This window comes from Kogia breviceps, chromosome 1 (genome assembly GCF_026419965.1).
Source record: "Kogia breviceps isolate mKogBre1 chromosome 1, mKogBre1 haplotype 1, whole genome shotgun sequence".
NCBI lineage: Eukaryota > Metazoa > Chordata > Mammalia > Artiodactyla > Physeteridae > Kogia > Kogia breviceps.
The window spans coordinates 177,422,144-177,448,174 of NC_081310.1; the positions used below are offsets into that span (position 1 = coordinate 177,422,144).

At 53.9% G+C, this 26,031-nt stretch overlaps 1 protein-coding gene and 1 long non-coding RNA gene across 4 annotated transcripts in view; one reads left to right on the forward strand and one right to left on the reverse strand.

Moving 5' to 3' along the window:
* The window catches only part of SPOCD1 (SPOC domain containing 1), a 23,639-nt gene extending 22,045 nt beyond the window's left edge, over positions 1 to 1,594 (forward strand). For both annotated transcript variants that reach the window (XM_067012629.1, XM_067012626.1), the window contains one exon: positions 797 to 1,594. In XM_067012629.1, the coding sequence (XP_066868730.1) occupies positions 797 to 1,464 (668 nt within the window). In that variant the 3' untranslated portion in view covers positions 1,465 to 1,594. The remainder of the gene's footprint in view (positions 1 to 796) is intronic.
* Positions 37 to 20,791, reverse strand: LOC136792525 (uncharacterized). 2 transcript variants are annotated; one of them, XR_010836437.1, is made up of 3 exons: positions 20,534 to 20,791; positions 5,566 to 5,672; positions 37 to 5,465 (listed from the first exon to the last, which is right to left on the reverse strand). It is a non-coding gene; the product is annotated as an uncharacterized lncRNA (long non-coding RNA). The 2 variants fall into 2 exon arrangements; XR_010836436.1 differs by having other exon boundaries at positions 5,559 to 5,672.
* Between the last annotated feature and the right edge of the window lie 5,240 nt (positions 20,792 to 26,031).

A 26,031-nucleotide genomic window follows, 5' to 3' on the forward strand; every position in this document is an offset into this window, starting at 1 on the left:
CAAACGTGAGAACAAAACCAAGAAGAGCTCAGACTTGTATATTGTTTACTATGTGCCAGACAACATTCTGAAAGCTTTACTTATATTAATTCAGTTAGTCCTCAGAATAACCCCTTCAGGATGGTGCTATTAATTTTTTCACTTCATAGATGAGGAAACTGAGGTAGGGAGAAAGCAAGTGACTTGTCCAGAGTCACAGAGCCAGTCAGTAGCAGAAACTGGCCTCCTAACCACCACACATACAGCCTCTCCAATCAGTCACCTTGATGAGAAACTCACCAGTCACATTTGACCCCAGCATAGCAGAACAGAGGCAGGAACCACCAACTGGCTGAAATTAGGACCTAAATAAAAGAGGAAGGAGAGATGTTTTCGCCACACTTATGCTGGGCCAAGCTTGGCTTCTGTGCCTGGATAGCCTCCAGGGCGTGGATCCAGGAAAGCATGGGAGGGGGCTGGAGGGGGTATCAAGGGGTGGACTGTGCCTGTTGCTGAGTGGTGTTTGATCTTTCTGGGCAGCCTGTCCTGGGGACAGTGTGGTAGACTGAATCATACAGTCTTGAGATTAAACCATCCATGCCCCAGTCTCAGCCAAGTGAACCCTTTCACACATTGTGAGAGCAAATCTTACACCCTCCTACTAACTTTCCCAGCATCTCATGGGCCCCATCTCACTACTAGAAAGCTGTTCTTGAGGTCTAACCTCCAGACCTCTTGCCACAGCCAGAATGCAGCTTCTGGGGGCTATGAGTTCTCTCCATCCAAGCCTTTGGTCTCTTTCCCCCTCTTTCTCCAGGCCTGGAAGCCACTCACTCAAACCTGTTGCTGGCTGTGCTGCTCCCCAAGGCAGGGCTTCTGGCCACAGCAGAGTCCAGCCCCTTGTGGGGGAAGGTTCGCAAAATTCTCTCCTTCAACAGAAAAGTGGAGATGAGGTGCTACCAGCCAGAGGCCACAGGGCCAGAAGTGGCCCTGAAGGGATCCCCTCCCGCAGTGGGTGCCCTGCAGCAGGGCCAGGGCAAAGGCAGCCTGGCCCCAAGGGGAATCTGTGCTTGGCAGAGGCCTCCCAGAGGCAGGGGGAGACTGTGGGGAGAGCCTGAGACCTGGCAGAGTCCTGGGCGAGGGCAACGGCCTCCAAATCCAGGCTGGCACCAGTCCTGGCATCCCTATTCAGCTTCACCAGCTGGCCATGACCAGCACCTCTGCAGGGCTTCCTGTCCCCGCCAAGCCCTGCTCCAGCATCTCAAATCCCTCGTGGCCATGAGCCACCAGTTCCAAGCCTCACTGAGGTCCCTAGGCCAGGAGCAACTTCCCCAACCTCCTGCCCAGCCTCCTGCGGCCCCTGGGATTCTTGGCCTCCTCTGCCAGTCCCCTGCAGCTCCAGAGCCCCCTGGCCCAGCCCTTGACTCCTCTTTGGGGTCTACAGATGGAGCCGGCTCTGAGTGTCCCCTTCCTGCAGAGATCTGACCCTCATTACCCACCAAAAGAGGGGCTTTAATTCCCTAACCAGTGCTGAACCCTAAGGTGCTCCAGAAAGAGCAACAGGGGCAGAGGAAGGGGACGGTCAGCTGTTTGAATTTCCTGTTCTGCAGTTTGCTTGGTGTTGATTTTTGGTTTAATAAAGAAACTGGCAAAGTTGAGACTGCATCTGCTGGCTGGACAGGAGGGACCCTGGGCCTGGCCACGTGTGGGTTGGGGTGGGTGTGTCTGGGAGTTTCTGTGCACAGATATAGCAGAGCTAAAGCATTAGGGATGGAGGGGGCAGGATTGCCAGCTGCTTGTCTGAGGTCCTTAACCATCACTGTGCGCCAGGGTTCAGCTGTTGCCATGGTGGGCTCTGGAAGCATTTTGCAAGTATTTTGAACTGGGTGGAAAAAGTGATGGGAGAGAAGGCAGCACTAGGTTGGGGGGAGAGAGAGAAAAACGAGGCTTTTGAAGGGGCATAGACACTTAGAGATTGTTAGAGAGGAAAAGGAGAGCAAGTTGCAATGGATTTAAATTTTTTCAGTTACCAAGACTTTTTCCTTTGGATAGTTGGGGATTACCGCCGTAATCCCTACGCATCTCTGTGTGTATCTGAGGGTCTCTGTGTGTGTGCATGCCTGTGACCATATGTCTGTGTGTGGGTCTGTTGAGGAAGTTGGGAGGTCCAAATAGGATGTCTCCTCTCTGTTCCTCTTGCCAGCTCCTGGGGACTGATATTGGAGAAAGCCAATGGCCTTGGCCTGGGCGGGGGTGGGGGGTGGGGGGGGTGGACATTCAGGATGGGGTTGGAGGCTGGTGTTATAGGGCAGGATGGTGCTGCTTTGCCTGGGGCCTGGAGTGAGCTCTTAACAGCAGCTACAATTGTAAGGCATCTCAGTGTGTGTGTACCTCTGGAGAGCTGAGTCTAGGCATTGCCACGGGAACTAACTGCCTCCTCGCTACCTAACCCAGGGTCCAGAAGCAGGGCCTGGCTTGGAGGAGAGAACTTGTGGCAGGACCCCACCGTTCACCCCTGCCCCGGCCTGAAGGGGTGTATCTCTTCTCACCCCTTCTCTGAAGTCTGCCCATGTACCAGCTTCGCCCTGGGCTGGGAAAAATGGGGCAGTAGTTGCGGGAGTCCCACTTCTCTGTCCCATGAGCTGTGCTGCTGCCCTACCCGCGGCCGACAGCAGAGGGAGCCCTAGGCCTTGGGATGGAGGTCGTGGCTGGCAGGACTGGAGGCCAAGCTGGAGGCGGGACGAACTGTGGGAATTTAGCCGTAGGGATTGGGCGCGTGGGGGGCGGTGTGACGTAGGTGGGACAAGGAGGGGGGACTGGACAGGTGAACCGGGGATGGGGGGGAGCTCCGAGGGCCTTGTGAGGGCCTCAGTGCTATATGCAAATTACCCAAATTACCCTGCAACCTGCGGCTTGACTCTTAAATCGGCAGCAACTTGGGTCATTTTCTTAACACAAGGCAGTTGGGGGACGGCTATGCGCCCCCTCCCTCCAAGCTCAGGACTTCCTCCCAGGGAGACGGGAGACCGTTTGCTGCCTTCCCGAGCACTCAGGGAAGAAAAAGATCCGTACTCTGCGTTGGGACTTCCTTTCGGAGCGTCAGTTTTCCCCTCTGTAAATGGGAGTGATCATGCGGCCCTCTGGCACCTCGCCCCGCAGAGAGGGCTGTAGGTGAACCCCGAAATCCTCAGCCTGCTTCGAGGCTGGGGGCTGGACGGCATGACCTCCACCCACCTTTTGGCGCTAGTCCACAAGCCCCTTGCCTTTCTTTTGGCAGAGGAGGCCAGGAGCGCGGATTAGGCGAGCTGTTGCTAGGGGGCGTGACCGGAGGTTGCTGGGCTCGGGGTTGCTAAGCAACGCTGGGCGGGGCTCACGTTGCTGGGCTGGAGTAGGCGTATCAGGGAACCCGAAGGGCTAGCTTCCCTCGGTTTTAATAGAAGGCGGCCGTCGACGCTGCTTTCCCCTCGACTTTCTGCGGGCTTCAGCTTCCCCTGGGCAGGACGCCGTCTCGGAGGGTCCTTCCGGTCACACCCTCCGCGACTCCGTTATCCTCTGGGCTCTGGAGCGAGGAACCCTGGGTCTTTGTGCACGTGTCTACGCGTTTGCTTGTGCAGTAGGGGGAGGAAGGGTCGCTTTTGGGTTTCCATAGCAACCGCTCCAGTGTCACCCCATTGCTCCCAAAGGTTTGAGCGGTTGCGTGTGTAAATTTACATATATCTGCATGTCATTAACATAGAGGCGGAGCCGGAACTTGTTTGGGCAACTATCCCTGGACAGTTCCGTTTGCTTCTCTCTCATCCCGCCTGATGGGCACGTGGGCTGCGCATGCGTGAGTGTTTTGCTTATTAATGTTCCCAGATTTGGGGTGGGTGGGTGAACTGTAATAGTGACCACCGGTTCCCGGGCCCCCCAGTCACCTCATAGAGCTGTTTGGATGAATCTGTCCAGGTACCCTTGACCCAAGACCCAGTCCCACTGGGCAATGCCAGGCATGGTTGGAATCCCAGTTCTGCCTTTTCTTGTCTGTGTGGCCTTGGGCAAGTTTAATTGTCCTCTCTATGGCTCAATTCCCTTCTCTGTGAATAGGGATACTAATCCCTAACTCATCGAGTTATGTGAGGGTTCAATGGGATGCCACTTTTACATGCACTTCTTGCTGCTCTTGGCATACAGTATCCACTCAGTGGTAGCTCTCTGCCTCCCTCCATGGAGCCCAGCTCCTCTCAGGCCCCAGCCAAAGCAAACTGACTTCTTTGCAGCTCATGTCATGACAACTAAACACCCGGAAGAACTTTCAGATGTCAGGGCAGACTGGGTCTGAGGCACAGGATGAGGACTATTAGTTTGCCTGTTTGTCTTTCTTGGAGGCTGGAGGCCAGGTTGGTGAAAAACACGGACACCCCCCCCCCATCACCACCACTACCACACACACCTTTACACCCTTGTCTCTCTCAGCGGCCAACTGTTTCCAGAAACCTTGCATTTCTGTCTCAAAACGGCAGCAGGGAGGTTGAGAGACTTAAGAACCAGAGCTAAGGTGACCAAGAAAGTACTCTCCAGGAATGAGATGTCTGGGATGGAGCAGGGTCCAGCAGGAGGCTAAGGTCAGAAACTTGCTTGAAGAGCCATATATCTGAGCCTTTACCAGAGAGGACTGGGGGACCCTAGGGCCACTCCTTTGTCCTTTCTGGTCCTCAGGGTCCCCATTGTGGACAACTGGGACTCCTCTGCTGTGATTTGGGGCAGAGGGCTCAGTATGGAGAACCCTCTCACTGCTGCAGCTCTGTAGCAGTGCCGCGGAGGAAGTGAGTTTTCTGTTGGGGCAGAGGCTGCGAGGTACCCTACCCCTTGAGCATGGCTGGGATGGAGTAGTAGATCTCCTGGAAGTTCTTGTTCTTACTTGGACTCTAATTGTTCCAGATAGCCTCTTCAAAAGCTGGGAAGTCCTTCCTGGGTCTACCTTTACCTTCCTACTCTGGCAGAAGCTCCTTCTCTCCCTCCTTTCTGCTGGTGTCTCTGTAACCTTAACAGCCTTGACTGCTAGGGTCAGAGGGGAGGCAGAACAGGCGTTAAAGGAGGAAAATCAGTTCCACTCTGTGTTGGTCTCTTAGTTCTCAGGTTCAGATAATTAAAATAAATGAGATTGGCTCCTATCCTGGGTAGAGGAAGGTTATTGGTGATGAAGAGGGAGTATAGAAGCTGGATTCCGATTGGTTGGTTGGCTTCCTGGAGGAGGTGGAATTACCTGGGGACCATACCCTGCTGTTGTCACTCTGACACTGTATGCAGGACTACTCTGCCGGCGGATGGCAGTGAGCCACTTCCTTCCCTCGTAGCCACCTGTGCTCCACAGGTAAGGATTCTAGGGACAGGCTGACAGCCTGGCAGTGCCCAGTTGGCCTGCTTGTGTCCCGCTCTGGGGGCCAATTCAGTCTCCATCTCTAGCTGCGCCGATTAACAGTTAATAAGGCAGCAAACACCTGCAGCTATGGAAGCGAATTAAGAGCAACAGTCAGCATAATACACAACCCGATAAGTGAGTAATTAACAACCGGAGAAAGATTAATAGAAGCAATTACGTCCTACTCGGGGCTCTGTAAATACGACTGTCAGTGGCTGACGGATTCAGTGCAGTCTCTCCTGGCCCCGCCCCAGGCTGCAGCCTCTGCAGGGAGGGAGTCAGGCCAGCCAGCCTGTGGATTCAGGACCACAGAGTCATATATACATGGGAAATGTGCATATACACAAATGTAGACGTACATAGACAGACATGCTCACAGAGATAGTCCACAAAGTGCAGTCACACAGATACACACATCCTGTACTGTCACCCACACTCACATTCACACAACACAGAGCTATACATTGGTCGTTCGGAAATACATGCCGACATACACAGGAAAATACCCACAGTGTCATAAACAGACACTTCCCTGTTTTAGAGCCACACAGACAACCAGACACAGTGACACTCACATATACAATTTGGATATATAGACACACAGCTCCATACTCCTAGGGTCCCAGATGCATATGACATCTGTCCTCCTTTGATGCCCACCTCGCAAAGGGTCGTGCATAGTGGGTGAGAGCTGCAGCTGGGCATTGGTTTGAGAGAACCGGAGTGCGGGTAGGAAGGGACAGAATATTTGTGAACATGTATGCAAGCATGTCTGCGTGCATGTAAGTCTAAGCATGTATGTCCTTGCAAGAGTGTGTTTTACCGATGTATGGGCACATGTTCCTGTGTGTAAGCACGCATGTGTCTATACATCTGAGTGCCTGTACAAGTGTCCGTGTGTCGTGATGTGTGCATGGGAACAGGTACATGTGCTTGTGTGCAGCGGATCTGTGACTACACATGTGGGTTTCCATATGGGTTTCCATCACATGTGTGATGCTATGTCAGTGCCCAGGTCTGGGTAACTGTGTGACTGTACCTCAAAGTGGCTTTATGTGTGTCCTGTCTCTGTGCTGGGGCAGATGAGGGAATTCTCTATGGGATGCTTCCCGGGGAACCTGCGAGTTCTGCTGATCCCAGGGTCTACCTCCAGGGATCGAGGCTCAGAGACTGTCAAACATCCTCTAGGACTCCTTGGTTTTCCTCACAGGGACTTCCAGCCCCTCTAGTGGGACTCAGCACCATTGGGCCTCACCCAGGTAGGAGGAGAGAAGTGAGAACAGTTTCTAAAGGAATGGACTTGGAGGTTAATTTTTCCTGGTTGAAAGCCGAGTCGGGAGTTCACTGACAATACTCACCGTCCTCTCAAGGCCACAGCTCCAGTCCCCACCGGGCCCTTCCCACTCCTGCCTCCACCTTGGAGCTTCCCATGGAAAACCCCCAGACCCAAGACTCAAGCACTTAGCTCACAGCCTGGGACGTACGCCATCATACACAGAAACCCCAGACCACAAGGATACAGTCATGCAGACACACAAACATAGACAGTCATGAATATAAACACATAAAATTCCACTCACGGTCACACTCAGACCTATCTGCCCACGCACAGTCTCACCTCACACACAAAATCACGCACACGGGCTCCCACGCAGCGATGCCCACACACACCTGCACTCCCACGTGCCCACACTCCCATCCCTCTCTGAGATGAGCCTAGTGCCAAGCCCGAGGGCCCATAGGGTCATCCTGCGAAAGGTCCCCCCACTTCCCCCAACACTAGTCTGGCCAGATGGTGGAGGCCTCCAGGCCCCAAGAGAATTCTCCCTCACTGCTAACCCACCGGCTGACAGGCGGGCACATTGAGGCCTGGCTGTGCCAGAGGGGGGCACGGTGTAAATAAGGGGGTAATGAGGCTCACCAACATCCCCCATCCCCCGCCCGAGACCCAGATGCGGGCCTGCCCCAGGGCCTCTCACTGTTGGGCGGGGAGGAGCTTCTGAGCAGAGACACACATTTACAGGGATTCACACGGAGCCACCCACACAAGACGCAGACCTCCACAGGACACAAAAGGACCCAGACACAGGCAGTGTGTCCTGCTCCCCCTTTAGCAGCCCCTGGCAGTGGCACCCCCTCCCAAGGCGTGAGCCACTCGCCAAAGCCAGGGCTGACCTTGCAGATCGCCTGGCCAGGCCCCTCCCTCCCCCTCGGCCTCCCACCATCTAATGAAAGCAGACCGGAAACAGACCTGAGGGCCCCTGAAGCCAAACCATCCGCCTGTCAGTCTCTCCTGTCAGTCAGTCGAGCCTTCTGTTTGACTTTTATTCATTCAGTCTTTGTTTTTCACTTGTTCATTTGTTCACTCACTCATTCAACCAATAAGGATGTTAAACAAATCATTACTTTCAGGCTAATAACCTGGCTGCCCTCCTGGCCTGGGGATGCAATTGCTGGGAAGGGAGAAAAGGTGGGTCTGGGCTCTGAGGGAGAAGGGGAAAGAGTGGAAAGGGTATCCCCCATCCCCTACTTCTTCCTCAGTCTCTCAAAGTGAAAAGAAAAGCTGTTTCTTCTGCAGCTGGAAGGAAAAAAAAGCCAAGTCCCAGGATAATAGATAATAATGGCCAACACTTACAGGCTCTTACTCTGTGCCAGGTACCGTTCTAAGTGCTTTACATGAATTAACTCGGTTCATCCTCATGACAACACTCTGAAGCAGTTACTATTATTAATCCCACTTAGGGGCACAGGGAGGTTAAGTAACTTGCCCAAGGTCAAACAGCTTGTCAGAGCCACCCCAAGTGTTCAAAGAGCCTAGGGCAGAGTACAAAAGGAGGCCTCTAGCCCTCCACCGGCTTCCCTTCTCTCCCATCCCTGGGCTCCCTGTGGCTGCACGAGGGGCCTTGTGTACATGCCTGTTGATGCCCTGACACTCGAGACCCTGCTTGCCACACTCCTGGCAAAGAGCCACCCTTCAAGCTTGAGGATAAAGGACGTGGGAAGAGGCCGCCAGGGCCTGGGCTGTTTGGGGAGGGAATTCCAGGAGCCTGGGTTGGAGTATAGTTTAGAAGGGGGCTGGAGCTCCAGGTGGGCACAAACCTGTGGCACTGTGGACCTTCAAATTCTTCACCCCATGCAGAAGAGGGCCAAAGTGGGGTCATCTAAAGTGGGGGGTCCAGGGCAAGGGCCTTGGTTGCCCAGGTCTGAAAATACTGGAGCTAGTAAATGGCAGATCCAGGATACGATCCCAGGCTCTCTGGTTAGAGTCAGCTCTTAACGGACTGATGGGGGCTGAGGGGGGCAGGGGACTGGAGGGATGGGCAGAGGTTGCTAAGTTTTACTTCTCCATCCCCACCCCCCCCAACCCTGCCCTGACCAAATTCAGGCCATCCCCTCCATGGGAATGCTCTGTGCCCAGCTCCATCTGGGCATCAGGTGCTCCCAAGGATGACTTGATTCTCATTCTTGTGGCCCCTCCCATCCCATTCTCACTGACATCCCCACCCCTCCTGCAGCAGGGATTAGGGAAGGAGTGGAGGCTTCTGGGCTTGAATGGGTACCAGTAACATCAACACATCCAGCTCCCTACCTCTATTTCCCTGGCCCCAGGGTTCCTGCTGGTCTCCAGAGGCTTTTTCACATAATTACCCAGGCTAGGAATTTCAATCTCTGGTGCCAGCCAGGTCCTTGTTATGCAAATATAGGCAAATGAGATGCAAACGGAGCAGTCCCAGATTAACAGAGAAATCCCCAGCAGCTGGAGGAGTCGCCATGAAGTCAGCTCACTGGAGCTTCCCTGAGCTCCCCTCATCCAGTCTCTGTCCACCTGGATGTGCCTGGTCCCTCCCGTCCTTGACGCCACTCTTTCACCCCACTCAGGAGCTATCTGCTCAGACACAGAGAGGGTCTGGACAAGAGGGGACACCGGGGCCCAGGCCCTCCACGACCTTTCCAGCTGAGGTCTCTGCCCTCTCCGCACTCTTAAGACATCCAGGCAGGGGCGGAGGTTGGGGGGTGGTGGTGAGTGGGGCTGAGAGAGAGGGAGAACTCTGTCTTGCCCCTGCAGAAGAGAGAATTCACACACACACACACACACACACACACACACACACACACACACACATACACAGAGGCATGCAGAGTTGAGTGCAAGAGTCACCCTTAAGATGTACACACATATGCACTATTCAGACACAGGTGTCGCACGCACCACCACACAAATCTGGCCAAGCTCCCCACCCTTTCTTTCCCCAGCCCACCAGAAATTAAGCCATAGACATCAACAGGCTGTGGTAGGAGGGCAGGCTCTGTCCCCATTCCTGGGGCCTGGAGGTTAGATGCTAGTGCTGGTAGAAGGATCCTGGGTCTGCATGAAGACAGAAGGAAGTAGAAGATCCTGCCCAGGGCATGTCCCTGGGAAGGAGGCTGGGGGTGTGTGGAAGTCTCGGCAGGAGCAGTGCCCACCTGAACCCCCCGGAGACAGGGTTGAGGCTGATGTTTATACCATCAGGCGCTGCCTGGGGGAACCTGGCCCGCTGGCTGGTCCAACCAGCCCAGGCCCAACTTCTAAAAATAAGAGTCAAGAATCTAAGCCCCTGGTTGGTTCTGCAGGAGCCTGTTGCCTTGGCAACCCCTTCTCAGAGGCCTCCCTCCCGGCTGCCCCGTTTGGCTGCTGGTCTCTGTGCCAGTCCCCTCTGCTGGCCCCTCTGTCCCATCCTCCTGGGGAGGGAGGTGGGGTGGTAGGGCTGGGGGTGGAATAGCCAGGAGGCCCTTGGGGGCTCCAGCTGAGCACAGTGGCCCTAGCGTGAGCCCCTCTGGGGCTGACCGTGTCGGAGGCTGTCTGACCGTGGATTTGCGGCTGTGTGTGCGACAGGACCCACGTCTGACAGCCTACATCAGGCTGTGCCTCTATGCATCTCTGCCTGTGCTGTCTGTGACTCTGAGTCCCTGTGGACAACTGTGCCCTCTCTCTGTGGGTCCTGGTCCATGTGTGTGGCCGTGTGTATCTGAGTCATGAGGGAAGGCCTAGCCTTGGCCTTTCTGTGCCTGCCTCTGCCCACGGCCCCCCTCCATGTGGGCTTCCCCTTAACCCTGCCCACCCCCACGTTCCGGTGCAGCAGGCTGGGCACACACACAGGCACAGGGGTGCCTGGGCGCGAGCCAGAGGTCAGGTGGTGACTGGGCCAAGGTCAGCTTCTTCCAGGGTCTGCAGCCAAATATTGACTAAGCCCCAAATCTGCCCCTTTGGGAGAATGGGGGAGAAAGCCACTCCTGACACCGTGCGGTCTAAATCTGAGTGCCTGCATGTGCGCGCTACAGTCACTGTCAGAGGCAGAGCGTCCCCTCCCCCACCCCGCCTCCCCTCTCCAATTAATCACCGAGTCCGTCAAATCTCCTCAGGATCACTGCTCCAGCCTGCCCCTCCTCTCCTCCTCTCTCTCACCACCACCCAGCCCAGGCCAATCCCCTCTCTCACCCAGATGATGCAACAGAATCCTAACAGCTCTCCCCAGTTCCTGGCCTCACCCTGTCTCCCATGCCCCATTCTGTGGCCACAAACAACGATCTTTCTAAAACACAACTTGGATCTTGTTATGTTACAGCCCCTGCAGAGGACCATCCACTTTATTCTCACAGGAAAGCGCCAGCTCCTCAACCTGGTCTAGGTCTCTGCTCACTGACTGGGTTTACCTGTTGCCCCTTCACTCAGCTACACAGCTACTAAGAGTTGCCAGAAGAGGTCAGGATCTCTCTTGCTTCTGTGCTTTTGCACATAATGTTTCCTAGCCTGGGACCAATCCTCTCTCCTTTTTTTTCAAGAGGAAGACGAAATATATATTTCTTATTATAAATCACAATTTCACACAAACCAAAAGAGTTTATAAGAACACATGAAATAACCCCCACTGCTATACACATCCCTTTTATACCTTCTTAAGTGGCAGTTTGATTGACACAAAGATCTAACTACTTCATAACATAAAAATAAGCAAAGCTAGATATAGACTATACCTCATGACCAATGTTTGAGCATCCTATCTTACTTAGAAATTACCCAGATATCCAAAATTATACTTACCATTTATATTAGCCAATCCTCCCTCCTTTGGATAAACTTACATTCTGAGACTCAGCATAGGCATCACCTCCAGCAGGAAGCCTTCCCTGACTGCCCAGGCTGGGTTAGGAGCCTCTGTGTTCTCACGACATCCTGGGCTGCCCCCTTCCTCCCCTGCACACACACTGCACATATTTCTAATGACTTTTCCCCAAAAATTTTGTAGAAGATTTAGAAGAAACAGAAAAGTATTAATTGAAACAAAAAAATCACCGATAATCCTCTCCTCAGATTTAACTCTGTTTATTTCCTCCCAGACTTTCTTTAAATGAACTGATTGAATATTTTCATTATAAAATTAAGAATATCCTATATGTACAGTTTCTCTTCCTGCTTTGTTTCACTTATCATTATATAATGAGCTTTTCCCCAGGTTATTAAAAATTCTTCAAGAACATGACTTTTAATGTTTGCATAATATTCTTATATATGGATACATCATAATTTATTTAACCAACCCTCTATTGCTAGACATTTATGGTGGTTGTGATTTTTCACAGTTATAAATAATGGCAATAAGCATCCTTATGCTTGGTTCTTTTTCAACATCTTTGGTTATTTCTTGGATTGAGTTCCTAAAAGTAGATTAAGAGCACCAAGGGATCTGTCTGTTTTAAAAGCTCCTTACACCACAGCCCGATGGCCTTTACCCTTCCATCAGTGGAGGCTGAGAGCGCCCCAGATTTCAGTTCTCATCAACACTGGTGCTATCTTTTAAAAAAACTATTCATTTCAATAGGTAAAACTACATCATATTGTTTTAATTTGCATGTCTTTGATTACTGGTGAGGATAAAGCTTTTGTATCTCCTCTTTTGTGTCATGCACAGATCACAGTGAGCTATAATTATATTTTTACATCCTGCCTCTCCCTCACCAACCTCAGCTCTTGAGGGCAGAGCCTGTTTGGGTCCAATTCTCTGTATCAGGAGCAGGGACAGAGGAGGTGTTCCCAGAGTACTGGATGGATTTCCCTGAAGACTCTGTCTTCAGCCTAAACTTTGACATTGGGAAGACCTGGAGTCAAGCTTTAGCTCGGAGGATTGAATTGGGGCAAATTACTTCACCTCTCTGGGCCTCAGTTTCCACATATGATAAGTGGGTTTGAGTGAGGATTAAACATGATGAAGAGTGTGAAGAGGCCTATAAAGGGCTGTGAGGTATTGTTTGAGGTCTGCTCATGTTTATGTTCAGGGGGCCGAGGGAGGAAGGAATGCGAGGCAATGGCCAACTCCCCCTTCCCGGAGACAAGATGGTGCCCAGATGCCTTTTGGTCCAGAAGTGGGCAGGGAGCTCAGAGCACAGAGTCCAGGTAAGACTGGGAAGGCCTATGGCAACCGTCAGGCCTGAGTTCAAGTTCAGCTGACTCAAGGACTTTTATGTCCTTGTGTAAGTCCCAGAGGGGAATTGCTGGCTCTGTTCACATCTGGCAGGGTTTTTGTGTTGTGAGCTGTTACCCACATCATTGCCTGGTATGGTTTAATCACCATCACCTGGTATGGTTTAATCACCATCACCAGAGAGGGAGAGCACCTCTGCGCTGGTGGCACAGCATCTCTTTCTGAGATTGGCCCTCTGCCACACGGAGTGTCTTAGAGACAAGCCCTTGCTGGGGGCACCCTCACCCATTCTGGCTCAGGAAACATTCCAAGACAGATACACACAATTTCTCTGAACATTACCAGCCTAATGATACTGTCATTTGAGGTCTGGAAATGAGGAGAAATCAGCTTTTTCTCAGTAATTAATGTGAATGATGGGCCTTGAGATGGAGTGGCAACCCCCCCAAGTGAGAACCAAGCTCTCAGAAAAGTCAGCCAGGTATCCCTCTGCCTCCAGGAAGGTCTGCATATCCATCCCTGGCCTCTGTTTGGTCTCCCTTGGATAGGCCAAGGCCCCCCGCCCCTTTCCCTTTGTCATTCCTTTAGGGATCACTTTAGGGGCTGAGTCCTGATGGTCAGGAAGTTCCTCCTTGAGTCTGCCCACAGTCCTTCATGCTGCAGTTCAGTTTACTGTGCCATTGCCCTCCTGAGAACTGCCTTTTGGGGGGTGGTATCCTTGGCTTAGTAGGGGCTTTCTTTATCTCATTTGTTGAAAGCAGAGGTGAAAACACCTGGGTAAGAGTGGATTGAAGTGAGGTATTCCAGGCTTTGTAAGGATGTTTGGGAAAAAACCCTGGAGGGATGGGGGCAGGGCTTGGCTCTAGCAGACAGAGGGCTGAAAGCTGACCCAGCTTTCCTTTCTAAGTGAAGCATCACCAGATTCATGAATATTTCTCTGGGTCCCTGCCTCAGCTTCCCTACCACCCTCAGGGGAAAATGTTTTTCTCCCATCCCTTTGTCTTCTTTATTTGTTCACTTTTGGTGCTGAGGAAGGAGACAGGGAGTAAATCAGCTCCAGGCCCTGCCCATGAGCAGCTCTGAGTCCAGTGGGACAAGCAGATGCTGGTGCTAACGGCTCTGAAACAGAGTTTACAGTGTCACAGAAGGAGGTTACAAAGGGAGCCCAGAGGAGAGAAGAACTGATGCTTTCTGGGGGAATCTGGGAGGTAGAGGAGGGGGCCTGGAAAGATGCACTGAGAAATCCAGGCAGAAGGATTAGCATGGTCAAAGGCTGGGAGGTGAGAAAGAGGCTGGCACGATCAGAAAACGGGGTCTAGATCCTGGGACACAGGGTGGATGTGGAGGCAGGAAGACAGGGAAAGCTGGGGGGTCTACAGGGGTCAGATGGTAAAAGGCAGTGAATGCTGAGGTAAGGAGTTTGAACTTTATCCTGCGAGCACTGGGGAGCCAGTGGGGGTTTAAGCAAAGTAGGAATATGGTTGAATTTGTTCTTTAGGGTGATCACTTGGGGAAAATACTGTCAGAGGATGAGGGACAAGACTAGCAGCTACTGTTACGTGTCTGTGGTCCTGAACAAAGGCGGTGGGCTCCAGAGATGTTAAGAGGGGAGATCAGATGGGACCCCACAGCAGCTGTGGGTGAGATGGGTAGTTGCTGGTGGTCCGAGGTCAGGAACCCAAGATGAGTCTCAGCAGAGTCTCCTCCTCCTCCTCTGAGCCCCCAGTGGCTCCCTAGGCCTCCAGGAGAATGTTTCAACCCCCTGGAATGGCATTCCCAGTCTGACCCTACCTACCTCTGTGGTCTCAGCTCCTCCCACCACTGTGCTCTGGCCCAACTGGTTTCTCCATTAGTCATGAGCTCACATCACCCACTCCAGCATCCAAGCCTTTGCTCATGTTAATTACTGTCCCCCCCTACCCCCCCCATGTCTCCCCTCCTCCCTGCCTCCCCAAACCCTCCCCACCTCCTCAGTGAAGGAGGCCCTGTCTGCCTCAGCTCCCCTCTGTCCCCACTGCCCACTTTCCCTCCTTTCCTCTATAACCTTCACTTAACAAAGGCCTGGGCAGACCATGTCATCAGCACAAAGTTGTTCAAAGAAAGATCCTTAAAGGAGAACTGTAGGCTTTGGCTCAGGTCAGGGCTGAGAGCCAGCTCCCATCCTGCAGGTGCTCTGATGGGGCCAGGCCTGCTGAGCAGTCTTGTCTGTAGCTATCTCGCCTTGGCCAGTGAAGATGTCCAATGGAATTGTTGTTATTGCTCCAAATTAGGCACCAGTTTTCCCGTGTAATTGTTTGCTAATTGACATGAAATCATAATGTAATTAGTTGGGCCCCTTATCTGGGAGCCTGCGGAGCCAAAGGCAGTGGGGGGGCCACTGGAGCAGGGAGGGTCTAGGAGGCTGGGGGAAATGTGTCTGAGAAAGGAGGCCCTGAGCTGCCATCAGGGCTGAGACAAGGAAAGGTAGAGACTGCAGAATCTCACAGTTGAAAGAGCCTTTGGAGAGGCCAGCACTTGCTACCTATCTTTCAGATGGGGAAGCTGAGGACAGGTAGGGGGAGGAACGTCCTGGAAGCTGGTGGCAGAGCTGGACCAGATATCTGGGTCACCTGTCTACAGTGACCACAGCTGTGGCCTGACTACGGGTCCTTATGACATGGGTGCCCCTTTGAGAGGGAGGAGGGGAAAGTGGGAGAAGTCGTGGGTACCAGACCCCTTTTTAGTAGGAAATGCAGTAGGTACAAAGCCCAGGAAGGATGTCAAATGGCTAAAGTTGGAGGAGCAATGGGGGCAGACAAGAGGCTCTGAGCCTCTCCTTGGGGAATGACTTCGGTGTTGAGAGGGAAGATGGGGAGGCTAGAAAGCCCAGCTTTTCTCCCTCCTCACTTGCCAGCAGATACCACACACACACCCATACCCAACCCCAGGCTTTTTGCCTCTTCCTTCTCTCTCTCTGGAAAGGGTCTGGCAAAGGTGCCAGAGCCAGCTCATACCAGCTTATGAGAGCCCATTGTAAATGTTTAGGACTTTTGCCAACCAGTTGACTTCATGTTAGTAGTTGAAATTGACCATCATAGGAGGCTTTACATCATGGAAATTGACAAATGCTATAAATCAAGGCTACACCTCCCTACTCCCTACCCAGAGCCAGTTAAACAGTTACCAGCACACCACGGAAACCATCTGAAATGTGATAGAAGAGCCTCAGAGATTCTAATCATGTTAGGGCTGGAAGGTCTCTACAAATCCCAGCACAAGGGAAAACTGAGGCTCGGTAGCCACCTATGAAGTCTGTGGCCCCCCCAGACTCTCAGTCCAGGCTCCCCTACTCCCCAGGACCGATAACATCTGAGAGGGCTGCAGAGTTGCTTGAGGATTCAGCCTCAATGGAGAGGAGGGAAGCACTAAAGGTGGACAGGCTGGGTCTGATGGCCAGGATGGGGCAGCCGGAGCCCAGGGGACCACAGGAGGTCATGTCGAAAGGGGCTCCTGTCAACAACCCAGCTTGTTTCCCTGGCTCTCTCTCAGGCAGCAGGGCAGTTTGGCAAGAGAGGAGAGGCTGTGGGCCCAGGCAGGACTGGGAGGAGGGGCAGCTAGTACCAGGACCATTCTGGGGATGCCATTTTAGTCATCTTGTCCCCACGCCCACTCTCCACCCCTAGCAGCCGGTCTCTCCAAAACTGACTCTCTCGCCTCAGGTTGCTCCCCATCCTCCTCCTTGCAATGCATCCTTAATCTCTCCTACTGCATTAGCTCCCAAGGTTCCATTCTCTCTAATCCCTATCTTTACCCAAATCTCTCCTGTTTCTTGGTCACCATCCCCGGATGTCCTGAAGGCGCCTCAATGCAGTGTGTCCAAAATAGAAAATATCGACTTCCCACGAATCCCTCCCCATCTGAGTAAATAGCACACTCCCCCTTAGGGCCTTTGCACTTGCAGTTCCCCCTATTTGGACAGCTCTTCCTCCAAATATCCCTCACCTCCTTCTGCTTGGATGTCACCTTCCCAGAGACACCTTCCCTGACCACCTTACCCCAAATCACCCCCATTCTCCTCTACTTCTCCTGCCTCCTTACCCAGCACTGTCTTCCTTCTTTGTACTTAGCAACACTCATATGCCATGTATTTATGCTTTTGTGTCTGGCTCCCCTCCCCCACTGGAAGGTAAACTCCACATAACCACAGCAGTTATGTGGTTGTCAGGTTCTAGAAGTTCCTTGAGATCCTAGGTTGTATCCGTTTCACTCGCTCAGTGCCAGACATTTTTAGTAAGCTCTCACTAAATATTTGTTGAATGAATGAATGAATGATCGAATGAGCCTCTAACCAGTTGCCTTCTCCAATCCTGACTCCTCAAATCTACCTTCCAGTCGCCCGGTGTCCTTCCTTAAACAAACTTGACTATGATTCTTTCCTGTCCAATGCTCTTCATAGATCTCTTGCTTTCAGAATAAAATCTACCTCTAGTTTAGCTTACAAGACCCTCAGTGATATATTTCCAGCCTAACCTCCAGCTTCACACGTCCTCCCCCAAACAACTGCATACACACACACACACACACACACACACACACACACACAGGTACAGAGCCTGGATATACTATTTCTGCCTTTGTATAGGGCTCCCTCAGCCCTCAGGTGGTCCTCTGCTTTCTCTGACTCATTTATTTCTTTTCTTCATTCTGTCCCTAGTGTTTCTGGAGCAGCCCCTTGGTGCCAGGCCCCTTGTTGAGCCTTACTGGGAGGGGTCGGCCCCTCCCCTCCTCAAAATGCTCCCCATCTGTCAGGGAAGGAGGACCTGAAATCATCTTCTCATTCCTAGTTCCTCTTCTCTTGTCCTTTGGGCATCCTGATGTCACCTCCCTGTCCCTAGTCAGGCCTCTGGAGGGCCCCCAGGAGAAGGCAGCAACTGGCTCTTGTCTGCCTCTGGCTATGGGACCACACATGATTGGAATGACCAGGAATAACTGGATTTGGGGTCTTTGTACCCCCTCCGCCCAGCTTCTGGGATATAGGATGCAGGGTGAACCCTCCCTGTCAGGGCCCAAACTAGGGCCTGACAGAGTAAAGGGAACATGGAGTGATGCAGGCTGCCCCTCTTCTCTAGCACTTCTGAGCCACGGTGCTCTTCACCCCACAGGGTCCAAAACCCAGGGAGAGTTGAGGCTGTTCAAGTGAGTGAAATGTGCACACACACTTGCCGGTCTCTGGGTGTGCATCCGTGGTCCTGCCCTCTGAGCCCGGTGTCAGGGGCCTGTCTCACATGCCTGGCTGTGTTCAGCGTGCTTAGGAATGTGCCCAGACGCGTCTGAGTTAGGGCTCGTGTGCGCATGTGCTTGTTAGGAGTCGGCACCGCCTTGGTACCCTGGTGGTCCTTCCTGCACTCTAGCTTGAATCTCAGTGCAGCCACATGTCGGCCAAGATCTCAGAGCCGCGCAAGCCCATCGCCCAAGATGGATGAGCTCCCCCCACGGCCTCAGAAGAGCGCGAGCGTGAAACGGACGCGGCTCCGCCCTTCGGGCTAATGGCTCATCTTCTCCGGCCATTGCCTCCGAGAGAGCCGGGAGGCCGGGGTTGAGGGGAGGAGAGGGCCCGAGCGTGCCCGGGGCTGGCGGCCCGGGGTCCCTGTGAGGAGACGGCCGTTCCCTCAGCCTCCCGCGGGCGCCCGGAGAGGCCCAGTGGCGGTGTAGAGGACACACAGCGCTGGGGGCACGGGCGGCTGTGGACGTCGGGCCTGCTCCCCAGAGCGCTGTGCCCCCAGGGCACGCTCACGGACACCCACTGCTGCACCCTTGCGCAGACACACCGACACTCGTGGGCGCCAACGCCGGCGGAGACACTATGATACAGACACCTAAGTGCACAAACGCAGAGACACGATCGCAGCTTTGTGCAGGGGCTGGGCGCGGACACACACGGACAGACACACTCAGACTCCTTCCTACAAACACCCGCCCCCTAGGCTCACTGGGGCAAACGCTCGTGCACACGTGAGCGCCGACACACCGACACACCCTCAGTGACATAGGCAGCGAACACCCAGACGCACTGGCACACTCGCAGACACACGCAGGACCGGGAACACGGACACACACACAGACACGCTCGGGCGGACTCGTCCTGGAAACACATGCTCGCAGAGGCAAACGTTTGCCCACAGCGCGCACAGACGCGCGACACGCTCCCGTGGATGTTCACGCAGTGATGGAGACCCTGACACCCGTGCTCCCAGTTACTGGCTCGCAGCCCACGCCGGGCTCGCCCCGTCCCCGCAGAGACCCAGTCACAAAGCACGTCCACCCAGACACACGCCACACACGCAGGCGCGTGACTGGACCCACCAGCGCCGCACACACAACCGCACAACGCAGACGCGCTTGGGCCCCAGCTGCCTTTGAAATTCAAATCTGCGCTGCCTTCCGAGGCTTTGCGACCCTGCGGCCCGGCACCCCCGCCTCCACGGCGGGCCCCAGACTCCTTACCGCTGCCCGCCCCAAGAGGAAATGAAAATTCATTTCAGGGGAGACCTGGGCGGGGCGCGGGGTGCGCGGCAGCCTCGGCGGGCGGCAGTGCCCTTTGTGAGCGGAGGGGTGCGGGGAGGCCATGTTCCTCCAGCTATGTGACCTTGCCCCGGTGGCCGGCAGTTTCTGGGTACCCTCAGGAGGGCTTCGCCTCCAAAAGGCAGGCGCAGAGGTCACCAAGTTGGTTGGGAGTGGGGAGCATGGCCAAGGTCTCAGGCTGGGAGTGCCGTGTGTCCGCGGGGGCTTCCTGGCAGGAATTAGTTCAAAAAATCCCCAATGACAAGAATCACCATGTCATGAGTACAGATCAGCAGACACACGCAACACACTAATGCAAACCCCTTATCTAGGCATATGCATATATATAAAACACGCAGGCCCACAACCGCCCACAGACACACACCAAATAGTATCACACACGCAGGCCCCCTGGGGAATTGAAGGCCTGCCCACAGCTCCAAGTGCATGGAGGAACCCACACCACAGGCTGGCACAGACACGCACAGGCCTGAAAGCACTTTCTCCTACACACACACACACACACACACACACACACACACAGGCTCAAGCACACACTAAACAGAAACAGCACACACCCTGGTTACACACAAACTCCAACAACACCAAACACTGCCCTGTCAACATCCGGCACATTCACCCAGACACTGAGGGGGTGCACAAATCCCAGTGTCACACACAGGTATGCATTCCACACCACACATACACCCAAACAGAAAAATCAGTGCACGAATACACCGCACACCCTGCACGCAGAACGCAGACACACACACACACACACACACACACACACACGCACAGAGATCCCCGGAGCCAGGCCCTGGCTTCTGACGTACAAGGCCTAGGCAGACACACACAGAACCTGCAGGCAGGCACACCGTATACACACACAGACTCTCCCCCCACGCATTGACGCATACAACCACCCACATGTGTACCCAAGCTCAGCCCCGCTCACTCCCACTCTGACACGCAGAACACTGGCTCAGTGATGCATCCCAGGGCCTCTCCCCTCCAGCCACGGCACTCAGGAGCCTCCTTTTCCCTCCTCCCCTGACCCCCAACCCCTGCCTCAGCCACAGGCCTCACCTCCAAGCCTGAGACCCCAGAGGTCAGAGTCGCCAGGGTTGGCAGTGAGGTAGGCCCAGCCGCTCACCTGGCGGTGATTGCTCTCCTGCCAGCACGAGGTGGTGTGTGCTTAAGCAGGAGTGATGTCATCCTGGGGTGAGTCCCCATGTGGTGGTGTCTGTGGCAACGGCGGGTTGTACTTGCCAGGCAAGTGTGTAGGTGTCAGCAGGCCTGTGCCATGTCCTTCCCAACACCTTCAGCAACTCTGATTGTCTCCCCCAAATCTAGGTGTCTGGCTTCAGCCTCTCCCTTCAGGGAAGCGGCCCTGGGAGTCAGACCCCTCTCAGATCTCTTACCCTGAGGGAGCTGGTCTTCTCTGGAAGATCAGCTCTAATCCTGAAATAAATTATTTTCCACAGTTGGCGTTTGGTCTGTCCTCTTGGGGGTAGCATGGAGGCTAAGGATGAGGCAGGATTCAGGCAGGGCCTTACTGAATGAGGGGAGGCATGGGTTCTATCTCTGCCTCTCTCTAAGCCACAGTTTCTTCATCTGTGAAATGGGAGTGACCCTACCAACTTAAAGGGTCGTTCCAGGGGCTAATTGTGACAATACGTTAAAAACAGCCGGCACAGTGTCAGGCCCACAGAGGGGCTTCGCAGGATGAGCTGGTCCCTCTAGACCTCTAGGTCATCCCTGCCCTGCCTGCTATGCTTGTGGGGTCCGACTTGACACAAGCCCAAGTTCAGCAGGATCCAGGTGACACGGAGCCCACCTGGGGGCAGGGAGAGAACCTGGGGCGTCTCAGACGATGGGAACACATTGACCCCCTGACTGCCAGTGTGCCCCGTGCCTGCCGAGTGTCCCAGGCCCTCCCCAAGGGATTCCCCCCACCCGACCCCAAGTTGTTGCCAGGGCTCCTAGCCCCTAAGGCCTGCAGCAGCAGGGAGTGTGGGAGAATTTACCAAAGGGAGTGCTTGGGCTGCCTCCTGTCAACTGGGAGGGATTGTCTCTGACCTCAGTCTAGAGCAGGAGGTGACAGGACTGATAGATAAGCCAGACAGGTCCCCGCTGCACCAGAAAAATGGAGGGGGTCGTGTCTTGGGGTTGGGTGTGTTGATTAAATTATATACCTGCATACCCCAGTCAAGTGTCTATGTCTGTGGGATAGCGACTGTGTAAAGTGTGTGGATATGTTTGTCTGTATATGCATCTGTGTGTATGTGTGTATGTGTTTACACAGACAAGGATGGCAGAAAAGGAAGAGGGGCTTCCAAATAAGGAGAGGAGGTGCTGCAGAGAAGTGGATCCGGATTCAGTTTCTCTGCAGGGGTCACGTGCACACACTGTCCTGGTCCCACCTTGGCTCCTGCTGCCTCCTTTGCTGCAATGATCTCAGCAGATGAGAACTCCAGCTGGTATGGGGCTCAGGAAGGGGGCACTGGAAGGCCTCAAGGTCAGGGCCCCATTCTGAGTTATCTCCATGACCCCCAGAACCTAGAACAGCCTGCAGCCCCGAGTAAGTCTGAAAGGGGTCCACATTCATGCAGTAGACACCTCCCTGTGTCTGACACCGCGTGTGGCAATTCATCTTTATTGTCTCATGTGACTCCCATCAGCTCTGTTAGGTTGGGATCATTATTTCTATTTTACAGAAGAGAAAACTGAGGCTTGGAGAGCGTAAGTCACTTGTCCCAGGTCACACAACCAGTGAGGAACAGAAGCAGGAGTCTAGATCCGTGTGACCCCAGGGCTGAACTCTTTCCAGTTCATCACGTGGGAAACTGTACAACACAATTTTATTGGACAAACATTGATCGAGGATTGCAGACTGGAAGCCTTTGAGGGCAGGGTCTATGCTTGTCCTTTCACCATTCACTCTCTCAACATTTGCTGAGCACCTACCGTGTACTTGGCATCGTGCTTTGTGCCAGGGGATCCAATGGTGCATGGATGGACAAGGTCCCTGCCTTTACAGAACTCATGGTCCAGTGGGGGAAACAGATGACATGGGTGTATATAGACAACATATTTTCAGAGTAATGTGTGCTAGGGAGAAAATACAACAAGGCAATGGGATGGAGTGACTGGAGCGGTGCAGGTGGGGGCGGGGAGGGGGGAAGCTGCTTTACAAGTGTCATCAGGGAGGCCTGCCGGAAGAGGCGATATTGGAACTGAGATCTTCCTGCTGAGAAGGAGTCAGCCATGCAAAGTGCTGGGAGGAGGAAGGTTTGGAGTTTTACAAGAACAGCAAGGAGACCTGTGCTACTTGAGCATAGTGTGGGGGTGGGGTAATGGCCCTGGAGAGGTTGGTAAGGGCCTGGTCATGCAGGGCCTGAAAGGTCGTGGTGTTAAATGCAGTGGGAAGCCATTGGAGGCCTTAAGAAGGGGTGCTCCAGGGCTCCCCTGGTGGCGCAGTGGTTGAGAGTCCGCCTGCCGATGCAGGGGACACGGGTTCGTGCCCCGGTCTGGGAAGATCCCACATGCCGCGGAGCGGCTGGGCCCGTGAGCCATGGCCACTGAGCCTGCGCGTCTGGAGCCTGTGCTCCACAACGGGAGAGGCCACAGCAATGAGAGGCCCGCGCACCGCAAAAAAAAAAAAAAAAAAAAAAAAAAGAAGGGGTGCTCCAATTTACATGTTTAAAAGATGGTTCAGTGGGCTCCAAAGAATGGATTGGGATGGAGAAGTAGAAGTGGGAACCCGGAGATTCAATAAGGGAGAGTTCGGGCACCAGATGTTGGTGACTTGCATCCTGGTGTTGGCAGTGGGGATGTGAAGAGTGAATAGATTTGGGGTATTTTGGGAGGCAGAAGCAATGGGACTTGCTGATGGTCTGTATCCTGGTGCCTAGAACATAGTAAATGTTTAATAGATATTTGTTGAATGAATGAGTTAAGGCATCTTCTTTTGCATACCCTCCAGGTGTCTTGTGCACATCCTTCAGTGTAAGACATGTATGTATAAATCACCCAGGACCCTAAAGTTCTTCTCTATCCTCTGCCCCAGGTGCTAGGGGCCAGAGAATGCAGGCACTGCCCTGAGGGCTGTACACAAACCAGGCATTGACCTTCTGGGAAGATTTAGCTAGGAATCAACTAATCCTCCCTTTTCTCCCTAATTTATAGCACCAAGAAAATGACAAACATCCAGCCTGGGTTGCCCCAGGCTCCTAACCCATTTGGCGTCTGCAGCAGGAAGCTAGACATGCAGGACTTCCTTCAGGCAGAGAGGGCCCGCCAGTCCATCTTTTCCAGTATACCCCGCCCTGGCAGCCAGAGCACTGAGCTCTGGGGCAGACCCTGGTAGAAGACTGTCACATGGATTTGGGTGTCTTTGGGGACATGTTATGAGCTCCTGATAGGTGTCTGCAGTGGGGGTGGGGGTCTGGAAGGAGACCTTGGTACCCAGAGCTTTGGGTTGCTGTAGGTGCCTGGCTGGGTGGCAATGGAGGGCAGGGGCTGAGGAAGGGGTGCTCCTAGGTCCCACCGGCTGGAAGGAAACCTGCCCAGGCTCTGGGCCAAATAAATCATTGCGAAGGGAAGAAGAACATTTCCTCATCTCTTTAAAGGGCAATGAAGCATAGCGGTGGCTGGCCCAGCAAGAGGCAGAGCTGAGGCCAAGCGGGCAAGGCTGGGGTTGCTCCCCTTCTCGACCCGCCATCTTCTCCTGTGCTGCCCCACTAAGGGCTGGGCTGCCTCCCAACTGGGCTACTGGTGGTGGTTACTGTTAACAAAAATACAAATTAGGGCTTCCCTGGTGGCGCAGTGGTTGAGAATCCGCCTGCCGATGCAGGGGACGCGGGTTCGTGCCGGGAAGATCCCACATGCCGTGGAGCGGCTGGGCCCGTGAGCCATGGCCGCTGAGCCTGCGCGTCCGGAGCCTGTGCTCCGCGACGGGAGAGGCCACAGCAGTGAGAGGCCCGCGTACTGAAAAAAATAAAATAAAAGTTAAAAAAAACCACAAATTAATTGGTAATCAAACAATTATTTTTAAAAGGCCCTTTTCAGGGGCATAACTCTTGCTAATCCATATCTTTACCTTACTGGATCACAGGTGAGATCATTTATACCACTTCGCAGATAAGGAAACAGAGGCTCTGAAAGCTGAAGGGATTTTCTCAAGGTACCCTAGCACGGCAGTATGAGAGCAATCAGATAGCCTGACTTCTAGCTGCCCTTGTGGGACTGGTCCCCGCCATCCCCTCAGAGGCCCCAGAAGGGGCCCCAATGGGAATAAAGAGTTGGAGTCATCGTCCTTGTCCAGTCTGTGTGGTGGGGAGCTGCTGGGAGCTGTTTTTTCACTCTGCACAAGCTCTCTGTGCTCAGGCTCTGGCCAGTGACCCTTACCTTGCCCAGGTTTTGCCCCAGGCTCCCTGGAGGCCCTCCTGGGGCTAAGACTTGTTCTTCCCACCCTATGCCAGGGCTGTCAGAGAAGTAATTTCTCTTCAACCAGCTGGATTTGAATATGGAAACGATTTGTAATTACTCCAAGTCCTCCCGGGCGGCATTATCACCAGAGTGAGTCTAGAAGGGCAGGGGCTCCTGGGAAAGGACGTGGGGAAGCCCCAGTGCAGGGAGGCACCTCGGGGAGAGCCTTCTAGCCTGCTCCTGCACAACCCCTGGGAGGTCCAGCTCTCTCCACCCAGCTCCCACAGCCCCTCCTGTCTTACTGGTCTCCCCACCCTGCCCCAGTGAGCCCCTAGGTATGGGGTACCATCTCTGTCAGTCCCTCACTCTGTCTGACCACCTGTCTTCCCTAGGGCATATGTTTTTGTGGCTGAAAGAATGAGGTCAGGAACTCTGAGGGCTTCCAAGGCACAGAGAAACAGACAAAACCCTGCTGTCTCTCCGGAGCCAGCCCTCCCATTACCCTGAACCCAGCTGGATCCTGGGGGGAGGGGGAAAGCCTCAGGGATCCAGCTGCATCACATCTGCAAGAGACCTGCCCGGGTTTCTCTGGGCTCTGGGTCTCTAGTATGCTAATGTCATGAATATTCATACAGAGGAAGGCAGGCTCCCTGTAGGAGTGGAAGGGGCTGGAGCTCTGAAGGACAGGGTCCTGGAGACTTCTGAGGGCCTGTCCTTACATCCTTGTGGGTATCCCATGTCCTGACCACTCTCCTCACCTTTCCCCACCTCCTTAGGACCTCAACCCCAGCAACCCCACTGCCCCTCCCAGCACCCGAGTAAGGAGGCCTGGGATCTCCCACTGCCCTTGGGGTGGCTCTCAACACACCATGCAGACAGCAAGGCTCGCCTGGCTTGGCTTTCCCAGCAGCGGCTGAACCTCCGAACCCAGAGACCCGGGGTGTGCTTGATTTGAGGGTGCCCAGCAAGGCAGGGCACCCAGGAGCCCTGCCTACCAGTGCTAGGCCCAAGGCACAGGCCTCCTTGGGCTCCTGCTGGGAAAGGAAAAGTGCCAGCCCTCCTCTCTGCCTCATCCAGCCTCATAAATTCCCTTAAGGTGATGGGTGAGATTCCTTCATCACTCCTTATTACCTCCTTCCATTAAAGTGGATAATCTCTCACAATCACTCACAACAAATGTCACTGAGACTGCTGGAGAGGTGAGAGACAGAGGGAGGGAAG